The sequence below is a fragment of the Juglans microcarpa x Juglans regia genome, chromosome 7D (assembly GCF_004785595.1).
Source record: "Juglans microcarpa x Juglans regia isolate MS1-56 chromosome 7D, Jm3101_v1.0, whole genome shotgun sequence".
NCBI classification, from domain to species: domain Eukaryota; kingdom Viridiplantae; phylum Streptophyta; class Magnoliopsida; order Fagales; family Juglandaceae; genus Juglans; species Juglans microcarpa x Juglans regia.
Window position 1 is genome coordinate 16,277,740 of NC_054606.1, and position 12,390 is coordinate 16,290,129.

General features: G+C 32.1%; 1 protein-coding gene across 4 annotated transcripts; it reads right to left on the bottom strand.

The window, feature by feature from the left end:
- Nucleotides 1-1,953: 1,953 nt before the first annotated feature.
- Nucleotides 1,954-8,056, bottom strand: LOC121239219 (beta-glucosidase BoGH3B-like). 4 transcript variants are annotated; one of them, XM_041136393.1, is made up of 10 exons: nucleotides 7,798-8,055; nucleotides 7,370-7,602; nucleotides 7,007-7,211; nucleotides 5,753-5,843; nucleotides 5,289-5,434; nucleotides 3,456-3,699; nucleotides 3,276-3,368; nucleotides 2,994-3,176; nucleotides 2,686-2,890; nucleotides 1,954-2,500 (listed from the first exon to the last, which is right to left on the bottom strand). In XM_041136393.1, exons 2-10 carry the CDS (start codon nucleotides 7,587-7,589, stop codon nucleotides 2,016-2,018), a joined length of 1,872 nt encoding a protein of 623 aa, XP_040992327.1. In that variant the 5' UTR covers nucleotides 7,590-7,602; nucleotides 7,798-8,055; the 3' UTR covers nucleotides 1,954-2,015. The 4 variants fall into 4 exon arrangements, with proteins under 4 accessions (XP_040992327.1, XP_040992326.1, XP_040992329.1 ...); XM_041136392.1 differs by having other exon boundaries at nucleotides 1,954-2,521; XM_041136395.1 differs by having other exon boundaries at nucleotides 1,954-2,497; nucleotides 2,683-2,890.
- Between the last annotated feature and the right edge of the window lie 4,334 nt (nucleotides 8,057-12,390).

Consider the following 12,390-nt stretch of genomic DNA (forward strand, 5'->3'; position numbering starts at 1 on the left):
CCTCTTGCACGTATGCCCATTCTCCTCAGCCCTAGGGTTTTCGTGTGTACTATCTTCCTTTGTGTCATCTGGCCCTTCCACCATGTCCCAGTTGTGTGCCACCAACCTGAAACCCTTCATGGCCCGCCTAGCACCACAGTTGAGCCACCGCACTCTAGTGCAACATCACCAACCAATGAGCCCTCTGTTTGGCCCATACATTGCTGCCAACACCCTACACTCTTGGCAAGGATAGCTCTTGCATGAATTTCCTTCATTAAAATACCTATAATCATGACCAAAGAGTGGGTCATGGATGAATTAATCAAGTGGAATAGATGACGCATGAGATTAGGGCAAAACCGAATAGGCCAAAAGTGTTCATGTTGATAGGTGTGTATACCTAATTTGTTTGCTAGTTTGATGATGGTAGAGCGTAGTGGTATGATGATCATGTCCTTGAGATAGATTAAATTAAGTGAGAGGTAAATAGGTGAGAAAGAGGGATTCGGGTATTAGGTGGTGCAAACTACATTATTGTGATGCTAGGTTAAGAGTAAGGCTTCAGAAGTATGGGGGTAGGAGCTTTAGTGAGGCTATGTGTGGATCCAAAGAGTTGGATACGAGTCTCTTAAGGGTATTGTAACCAAGGGATGTGGACCACTTGAGGTTTCAGGTAGTAGAATTGAAAGGTTAAACTTTGGTCATTAGGGTTGGATAGCGAAGTTTTGGAAACTAGGGTTTCATTATATGATGTGAATGACTTAACAGAAGAGAAGAGTGCTTATGTTATGATGTTTGAGGTCTTATGTTATAATTCCATGTGTATGAAGAGAAGAGTGCAAACCATAAGGACTAGGTTAAAAGGTTATACCTATAAGTAGGGTTGAGCTTCAGAGGATGAGTAAAAGTATACTGTTTTCAAACATTAACATAGCCAGCTGCAAGTGAAGGACCCCCTCATATTTCTTGAAAAAAAATTTATTTAATTTAATTACGTTTAGATTACGAATTTTATTTTTATGACTATGTTGAGCTACATTATAAACTAAGGTTGAAGATCAAACTTCATCGAAGATGGGGAATTTTATTTATGAGACGTCATTTTTTCTCAAATATTTTATGTTTAGTGATTACATGTTCTTACTTCACATCAATTAATAGAGATACTAGGATTTTATAAATATGAGTTCAATCATTTTTTTCTCATGATCTAATATAATCTTCATTAATTGAATGCTCGGTCCATATTTAGGTTAAAAATTTAAATGAAATCATCTTTTATATGGTTAAAAAATGGTTTTAACGATAATATCTTCCATGATTGATTTGTAGATAATTATATAGAAGTTCGAGAGAATCAATTATCATAAATATATGTTGCTGTGAATTAATTGAAATTTCATAACGAATATATTAATTAAATATAAGTTGCTAAGAATCAATTATTGAATATTCGTGCACATGCGAGTATAATTAATTGATGTTTCACAACGATTTCATTCTTTTCATTCCATTCCATTATATTTTCTTTATTGTTTCATCCATTCCATTGATTTATAACTTAAAAACGGAGCCATCATTCAAAATATTGCAAAATCATATTCCCTGAACGCCCCCATTTAGGTATACTCCATCACCAATTCCTAAATATTCAGTCTTCAATTCAACCAATCCAACTAAATTTTGGATGCAATCAAGAGATACGACGGAAATAGGTGGGACCGTGGGAAGTGGGTAAAAACCAACCACTACAAGAGAAGCTTGGATAGAGAAGATTGGACTACAAGCCTCATTTATTTTTACAGATGAGATAAGATGAAATTAAAATTAAAAATTAAATAAAATATTATTAAAAATATTATTTTTATTTTGAGATTTGAAAATTTTGAATTATTTATTTTATTTTGTATAAGAATTTAAAAAAATTATAATGATTAGATTATATTATATTAGATAAGACGAGTTGTAGAAATAAACTAGACATAAACTTCGTTTTCTTTGTTGATAATTTCATACGGGACTCGTTAAAAATCCTAGTTGTTGGCAGCTTTAGTTGTCAAGCCAAATCCAAAAGGAAATAGAGGATCATAATGTGAGTCACCAACATTCATCGGGAGCTGGTCCACTGTCTTGAACCACGTACGAGCGAGCTTGCCAGTGAATCCATAGTCACCGAACAATATGTCAGCAACGCCTTGGCCTTCAGTTCCAGGAAGCCAAGCAGCAACAAGTGCATCAATCTTTGCCAGGTAGGGTTGGATCACAACAGGGCGGCCAGAGATCAATACCACAACGCACTTGACAGCCCCACACACATTGTTGAGAGTGCTTGGCCCTGGTTCTGGTATAGTTAGATTGAAGCTATCGCCAAGCATTTCTGCATAGGGGAGCTCACCCACGACAACAATGGCGACTGAAAATTTGTTGGACTTTACAAATCCTGCATCAGGGTTCTCACTGTAGACAACCTGGGTACTAGGATCAACTGCATTTTTTACGGCATTTAGGATTGTCGTACCTGTTAATGCAAATATGTCCTCTATTGTAACGCAGATTTCACCGGCAAAAAGGAAAACAAAACACCCCACAAATAGAAAATCTTACTTCTGTCAAAAAACAACAGAACACCCCACCAATAGAAAATCTTACTTCTGTCAAAAAACACAAAAGCATGCGGAATGTATAGATATTTACAAATCGTACCGATAGTGAGATCATTGCCACTAAGACCCTGCCATGTGATCGTCAAGCCTCCGCATTGATAGCCCAAGTTGTCAGCATGACTTCCTGCAACTAGTATCTTTAGCGTTTTCTTGGGGAGGGGAAGCAAGGGCTTGTCAGCAGATTTTCCATTCTTTAATAGTACAAGTGATTTTCGTACAGCCTCCCTTGCCAATTCTCTATGTTCCTGCCCAAGTGAGACTTTTGATTATAGGACACCAAAAGGATTTGACAAAACACAGATGAAGAGTATTCAAGTGATCTTAAGGCAGATAAATTTGAGAACAGACCTTATTACCGAGTTGGCTGACAAGACTGAGATCAGCTAGTGGATTCTCAAAGAGTCCCATGATAAATTTAACCCTCAAGATTCTCTTCACAGCATCATCGATCCTGCTCATTGGGATAATATTGTTCTTCACCTGATTGGTTAGCTCGTCAATGAACTCTGTATAGTTAAATGGGACCATGATCTGCAAAATAGGTAGAAACATTTGAGAATAGAAAAAGAAAAACATAAATCCCCCTCACATGCTTGAGATCAAGGAACTGAATACTAAATGTTGACTGACCATGTCAATTCCAGCACTAACTCCAGCTTGAACAGAGTATGAATAGTTAGCATCGATTTTTTCAATACCATACCAATCTGATATGACAAAACCCTGAAACACAACCATTTGCACCTTCAATGTTTCATATCAGCTGACCAATTTGTCAATCAAACTAAGTGTTGAATTGGTTTTTGTTACCTTGAACTTTAGTTTTCCCTTTAGGAGCCCAGAGACAAGATCACCATTAGCATGCATCTTCTTCCCATTCCAGCTTGAGTACGATATCATGACTGTTGCAACACCCTTGCTGATGGAGTTGGGGTAAGCAGGCATGTGAATACTGAACAATCCATTTGCACTGATGACAGTATTATTCTCATCAATGCCTTTGGTTGTGCCGCCATCTCCCACAAAGTGCTTGGCACAGGCCGCAACCTTTTGTCTAGCCATAACCAATAAATCAAGTGAAATTGTTGCGGCCAGGTTTCAAATTTCAGTTCATTTGATATGCTCAACAAAGAACCCGGTAGCATATTAATTTAGAAAGCTGATCTAGAACTGGAATGATTTTGTGAGGTATTTATTCTCAGCTGCTATCATCTAAAGAACTAGTCAATAGATACCAAGAGTATCTCAGATGATCTGTGAATAGTATTAAAATAGTTTATGAAGAATAGTAAATATATGAGAACAATTGTGTTCCTAAATAGACCCAATCTTTCCTCAAACGGTGTTTATAGCAACACAAAGGGCGAACTGGTCCTTCAATAAGAACAAAGTGAAGCTCTTGCTTTGCAAGCATACCAAGGTTTTGGGACAAATGTGCAAGATTAGCAAACAGTTCTCCCAACATTATAGACTGAAGTAGGCAACGAATTGGAACATGGGAGGGTCTTGGGGGACCTAACTTTATATTGTAGTTTATTTTTCATTTGTTTTCGTAAATGGGATGGGATGAGTTAAGATAAAAATTGAATAAAATATTATTAGAATATATTTTTTAAATATTATTTTTATTTTAGAATTTAAAAATTTTGAATTGTTTTTTTTTTTTTAAATTTTAAAAAATTGTAATGATTAAATGAAATGAGATGGGATGAAATAAAAAATTTTGTAAAAGTAAACGAAACCGAATCCAAAAGAAAGGATGTTCACTCCCACCTACTCAGCGATTCATGCATAACAAAGAACAAACAGTAATATAACCACAGGAAGTTTTTCAACCCTTTTGACAGACAACAAATTAGACAAAGCAAACATTTTTTTGGTTATTAATGCATGGAAGTTTCAAAAGACTTTAAGGCCCCGTTTGTGTATAAGAATATTTTTAGGTATTTTTAGATATTATCAAATATTTCATTTCCAAACATCACTTAAATATAAAATATTTTTTAATTTTTAATTTTCAACTTTTTCATCTAATAATTAATTATCTAATCATTACAACTTTTTCAAACTATCAAATATAACACATAAAACAATAAAACTTTTTTAAATTTTAAAAAAAAAATTATATTAAAAAAAATTATATTTAAACAACATTTTAATTTTATAATAATTTTATTCAAATTTTCTCTCTCATTTTTCAAAACTCAATAAACATCTAAACTCAAATCATTTCACTATTATTCACAGATATTTTGAAATATTCTTGAGTAGTCAAACAGACCGGGTACCCTAAGTTAATTCCTCAATGAATTTACAGATGTGTTACTGGAGCTTTGCATCTGGAAAAGGGAAAAGAGAAATTGATCATATGAGTAAAAATAATGTAATCTTGAACGGGTTAATTAAAATGCAGACCACTAGAAGGCAAGATACAACATGCAACAATCGTTTTTTTTTAAGTATGAGCAAATCAATTTTTAAGACATTCTGCAGTAATAGTATTCAAGTATATATGGTCTATTTAGGAGCTCATGCATTTATTAAAGTTGCAAACATGCTAATGAAAACATTTGTAATAATAACATCAGTGTCTGCTAATCAACAAAAATACAGCAGCATGCAGTTTTATCAAACGGATCTTACTTTCCACCAACAAAGGGAACACCCTTTCGAGATTTTGCAGGAATATCTCCTTGCAAACCGGGTATGATCTCAGTCATTGCTTGAACAATTTTGTGGTCTTCACTATAACTTTCATAGCACCGACCCCATCTCGGGTCCCTGCATACCTGTTAAAAAAATATAGATGAAAATTATTAGAATAAGTCGTTAAGAGTTTTTTTTTTCTTTCTTTTTTCTTTTTTTGAGAATTTTCGAATAATAAAATCCTATCCAATGTGTATTGAACAATACTAGTCTTCCTGCTGGGGACTCCAGCTGGGATTTTTTTTTCGTGATTAAAGAAGTATTTTTTAATGATGTTGTTATTTTTTTTTATTTTTTAAAAATATTTAAAAGTGTTAAAAAATATATATAAAAAAAAACACATAAAATACAATAGCAAGAGCCCCAGCGGTGAATCAGTGTTACTCATGATGTGTATTTACCGCAATACATGGAGCAAAAACATAAGGAATTCCTGTAGCTCTAACTTCAAGGGCTGTTGCAACTCCAATCTTCTTGACAAGTTGAGGATCCCTGAAAGAATGATATCACAATAAATCCAGATAAGTGAAACTCGGAACTACTGATGATTTAAAGCACATAGGAACTATCCAATAAAACCTTAATGCATCAGATCTGCTTCCAACCCTCTGATGTTTAAGATAACAAAATTCATGAGTTTTGTAATCCCAGCTTCCCAGTTTCTCAGTAATTCACCATCCAAGTCAGTATCATAACATCTTTTCTTCAATTAACGAACCGTAGACGATCATTACAAAATACTTGACATGTAAAATCTCGAGGTAAGGCTTTAAACTTAAACTGTTAACGGTACAAAAGATCTGAAATTCTGAAATGGACTAAGAACAAAAGTGTTAATAGTAAAAGGGTGATGTTAGATTGCTCCTGATGTGAGGTTTGGATGGTGAGATGAGATGAAATGGTTTTAGATGAAGGTTGAAAGTTGAATAAAATATTTTCAAAATATTATTTTTTAATATTATTATTTCATGTTTTGCTATTTGAAAAAGTTGAATTGTTTATTATATTTTGTATGAGAATTTAAAAAAATTATAATGATGAAATGATACGAGATGAAATATTTTTTATAGTAACTTTTTTAAACATTAAAAAGAGGCACTATGGGGCACTTTTAGGGGCACATTTGGAGGGCAACCAATCATTTTCCAAAATATCCATCAAACCTAAAACTTAAGGTTCATGCTAGTTGGCCGTCCAGCTTTTACCGTTGGCTACTTCTAGATCATTTCTTTTTTTTTTAAATATATTTTTAAACATTTTTTATGAAAATAATATACAAATTCATTAGAACTACTTTTTTAAAACATTTAAAAATATCAAAATATACTGACAGTCTAACCTAGAGGACAAGGTAGAATTTTCCAAAACTTAAAAACACTTCCGTGAAATGATGAGTTGGTGTCTACGTACGTGGAATTCAATAAAGGAATTTACTATATATCAATCACTATTCACTCTCACATTTTATACTTGACAGTTTTTTTTTATAAAGTGTGATAGTATTTTTCATAGAGTGTAGGGTAGTGAAAAATAACTGATGAGAAGAATTATTCTTGAATCAAAAAGTAATCTTTCTACAACAATCACCTTTCTACAACAAACACTAGGACTAAACCAAAGGGCTTGTCTGTATCAAGATGCATGTTTATACTTGCCTGGTCACTCCGAGCCCAACATTGTGGGGGAAAATAGTGGCCTTGTAGACGTTGTTATGACCGTGGACAGCATCAATCCCGTAAATCATCGGTATCCCAAGGCGGGTTGATAGAGACCCCTTTTGGATCTCATTCACCAGGTTGACCCAAGTTTCGGCAGAGGCCTCCGGAGTCGGTACACTCCCTCCACCACTCAAAACACTCCCTGGCCATCACATATTGCACATACATTAATTCAAAATCGCATATTCATGTGTACAAAACAGCTAATATTGACAAATAGATCATGTACATGTACAAGTGAAACAGAACGGGTAAAAAAAATATATATATATAGATTGTTCATGAGTGAAATTTGGTTACCAATGAAGTACTTCTTCATCACATCGGGCTTGGCAACGCTGCGCTCAATCTGCACCATTTGGCCAATCTTTTCGGCAAGAGTCATGCGTCTCATGAGGTCTTTGACTCTAGTGCCCAGAGGCTGCTTTGGGTCTTTGTATTTCACGTAAACTGCTTCAGTAGGAGCTGCCAAGTAGCATAATAGCATGAAACCCATCATGGGGATTGAAAATCTCCGCATCTTGGCAGACCCAAGTCGATCTGAGTTGTTTGTACCTGGAGATTGAGCAGCCAGATATCTAGTTGATACACTTAAAGGCAATAGTAATATGGAATATGTAGAGAATGTAACAGCTATAAGAGACTGATTTAATAACAAGTAATACTATTTCCAAAAAAAAAAAAAAAAAAACTTAAAGGGAGAGTGATCATAGAAATGGTAGATTGAACTGGGAAAACCACTGCCAAGAAAAACCTAAAAAAAGGCTGAAAAACGCACTGCTGCTCGCCAAACACGAGAGAGACTGTAAACAGCCTCACACGCGTCAAACAGACCAAGGGAGACAGAGAGGAAGTTGGAGGAGGATATATTTCTCTCTCCCTCTCCCGCCCTTCCTTTACTAGCCTTTACCAGTGTGTTAGCAGGAATGCAGGAACCTTCGGCTTCGATAGTAAGACTCTGGGAAATGTGACCAATGGGCTGCTAGTTATATAGGAAATTTCTGCATTATTATAATTTGAAAATTTTTTCAAATTAGCCACTTTTCACCGCCTCCCACCCAACCTCCTCATACTCTATGAAAAAGTTATAAATATGGATTATAAAAATGAATAGTAACTGATATATAATAAATCCCTTATAATTTTTCCTTCCATTTCAAAAATTGACATTTTTATTAAAAGAGAGAGAGAGAGAGAAAACAAGAAATCTTTTATTTTTGCCTTCGATCTTTGCGTTAGAGTCCAATGCAACGTTGTTTAAGGCTGTAAATTAAAAATAATGTTACTCAAGATCAATTTGGTCAAACACAAATTCAGCTCGCTCGATTTGTTTACTAAACTAGTTATTATAGTTGTGACTAATTAAATGAGAAAATCGTGTTCTAGTTAGTAGTAAAATGTTATTTAAATATTTATAAATATAATCTATTTATATGTGACTTGATAAAGATTTTAGTAAAACATCAAAATATCATGTTTATCAAAACTTGTAGATTAGATAATCTAATTTATCAAGTTGAAGCAACATATAAACATGAAACTCGAAATCGATCGAATATTAAAGTAATTGTTCGTGACTATAAATACAATTAGATGAAAAGCTTCAACTCGACAATTCATAAACAAGTTCGGAATCAATCGAATATTAAACGAGTTGTTCATGGACATAAATACAACAAGATGAAAAGCTCCAACTTGACTCATGTTCAAATAAAAATCAAACAAATAAAGACTACTCGCTTGAACTCGACTCGTTTGTCCTACCAAACTCTTGTTTGCATGTAAAGATCTTGAAAATGTGAGGAAATGAAGTTTTTTGGTTTTTTACAAAAATTATGGATCCCAATTCAAAATATATTTGAATATTAAATGAAAAATATTTTTTTTTAAGACATCATTTGAATTTTGAAAAATAATAATCGACGTGCCTGTTGCTTGCCACCTCGCCCCACTTTTTTTTTTTTTAGTTATGTATTCTTTTTTTTTTTAATATTAATTTAATTGAAATGGTGAAACTATGTTGAGATAAGGAATGAAAAAAGTTTTAATTCGAACGAAGTATTTTTAATTTTTTTTTTTTTTTTTTTTTTTTTTTTTTTTGTATAGAATGAAGTTTGGAAAATAGTTGAGAAATTCAGTGAGTGGAGTTTGAATTGAATTAATTGCCAAAGATGGACCAACACAAAGGTTGCGTGACTGAGCTCATATTGGTAGAATTTGGAGTAGAATAATCTCGAGAACAAGTCCCAACTGTACAAGTTTTGCACATATTGTTTGTAAAAAAAGTAAATTCCATTAGGAAAAAGTGAGTTTTTTTAAACTTTTTCTTTTTTTATCAAGGGAAATAATATTTATAATCATAGAATGCGTACATACTGTACAATCTCTTTAAAAAAATAAATAAATACGAGACTCATATAAAAAGAATTAATTTTGTAATAAAGAACTCCACTTTTTTTAAAGTGATTGTACAGTGTTTGCTCACTCTACAACTATATGTAACATTACTCTTAATAAATGACTTTTAAATCAATCCCTTAAATTTATTTTAATCTGCAAAATTGGCCAAATGTAATTATTCATTTATTGAATCTTATATTTCATCACAGGATCTTGAAAGAGAAACCATACATTTTCTTAAAAATATCGGAAGACAGAGTAGGGAGTGCTCTGCGGTCCCATGTCTTGCAAATTAAGGTAACGAGGGAAATGCCTCTTATTCTAGACTTGTGGGTCATATAAAGATATTAAGAGATTTGATACAAGTAAATAATTTACCAACCAAACGTACGGTTTTCATGTGATAGGTTAGATCTATTTTAAAATTAAAATAATTTTACAATCTAACGTATCACATTGAGCTACTTCAGTTTATAAATATACTTTTATAAAATCTTATTATGTCTGAAATATTTTTCCTCACATAAACATACTAAACAACTCTTTTTTTCTGTTTTTACTTGTTTACATTGTTCCGTTTTTGTGGTAATATTTGGATGAGTCCAGTGCTTATCCATCTGATCGATGATAGGAAGGGACAGAGAAAAAGCATACCCTCCGCTTGGGACAAGGAATAATCCAATTGAGGTAAAAGCCTACATGTATAAGCTAAATATCACCTTAAAATGTAAGAATGATTTTAAATTTAATTGATTTGATAGATGAGACGAAACACTCTCCCTCAACTTTATAAAGACTTCACATAACTGATTAAATGAAAAAATCGCATTCCTAGTAGTTACTTAAATCCTTATAAATCTAATAAAAATTCTATGTACAATTATTTTTATATACTCATTGCGTATTCTATTAATGTCATTGGCCACATAACTTTTTTTTAATATAAGATAATTACTTTAGTCAATCATATTAGTAGAGTGCGTAAAGAATATACAAAAATGTCTGTATATAACAGAACTCTAAATATAATCTATTTAGACGTAACTCTCTAAAGATTTTAGTAAAAAGTCAAAATATGTTTATCAAAATTTTTAGATTAGATAATCTATTTTATCAAGATGAAGCGACTTATAAACAAGCTCGAAATCGATCAAATATTAAATTAGTTGTTCGTGACTATAAATACAATTAGATGAAAAGCTTCAACTCGACCTATGAAGCAACTCATAAACAAGTTTGGAATCAATCGAATATTAAATGAGTTGTTTATGAACATAAATACAACTAGATGAAAAGTTCCAGCTTGACTCATGCTTAAACAAAAGTCAAATGAATAAGGACTATTACTAGCTTGAACTTGACTCATTTATACCACTAAACTTAGGGGTGTAACAGATCTAGGTTGATCTTATTTTAGATAAAATTTGAGATCGAATCAATATGCACCGATTTTACATTTTCAAAAACCGATTCCGTACTGGTTACCTCTCTAAACTGGTACTTTCGATTTTACCGATTCCAATCCGGTTTGGTCCGGTTTTTTTTATTTTAATACACTATATTATATATTATATAATATATATAATAGTATATTATAGTATATAATACTATAGTGATAATATATTGTAGTATATTATAATATATATTATAATTGTATTATAGACTATAGTGATATATTACATTATAGATAATAGTGATTTATTATAATATATAATATAGTGATATATAGTATAATATAATATATAGTGATATAAGATTTTAAAATTTAATATTATATTAATTAGTAATTTATCATATAATACAAAACTATTTTATATATAATTATATATTATTTATAAAAATTATATACAATATAAAAAAATTATAATATATATATGAACCGATCCGGTCCGGTTTTAAAAAAAGAAAAATTAGAACCGGATCGATTTTGACCGGTTTTAAGAAAAATAAAACCGGTACCGGACCGCCGGTATTTTTTTAACACTCCTAACTAAACTCATGTAAAAAATCTTGAAAAATGTGAGGAAATGAAGTTTTAAGTTTTTTACAAAAATTATGTCTCCCACTTTAAAATATGAGTAATGCTATATGTAGTCGCAGAGTGTGTAAGTGTCGTGCAGTCGCTTTGAAAAAAAATGAGTTCTACTATTAAAAAATTAATTTTTTTTTCATATAAGTCTTATATATATTCACTTTTTTCAAAGTGATTGCACGGCGCTTGCACACTCACGACTGCAACTATCATTTCTCTTAAAACATATTTGAATATTACGTGAGAAATTTTTTTTTAAGACATCTTATCTAAATTTTGAAAAATAATAATCCGCTTGTCTATTACTTGCATGCCATCCCCACAAAGTTATGTATTCTTTTTAATTTTAATATTATTTTGATTGAAAAAGTGAAACTATGTTGAGATAAGGAGTGAAAAAAGTTGAGTAATTGAGTGACTAGTGGAGTACTTTGAATGAGATTGATTGCCAAAGATGGACTAACGCAAAGGTTGCGTGACTGAGCTCATATTGGTGGAATTTGGAGTAGTAGACAGCAGCAATACATACGTACACATAAATAAGCCAACAAGGCAGAATTGGAAAGAGACTTGACATACGACGAATAAGAGCTACGTGTTATATGAATCCATATGTATAAAGTGGATATCAATATCTTAAAATATAAGAATTAATTTAAATTTGATTGATGTCAGAGATGAGATGAAACCACTTCTTTAAGGCGAAAATAACATATAGGTGTATAGAAAATCATATAGATCAAAATTCAGATATAGTATAAAAATCTCAGATTTTTTTTATTAAAAATGGAATATATCAATAAAAAAATATATTTTTTTTTTATTTTTTTTTTTATAATGTGAGTACGAGATTTGTCAACTTTTTTTCAGAAGAGATGCGTGTAATTTT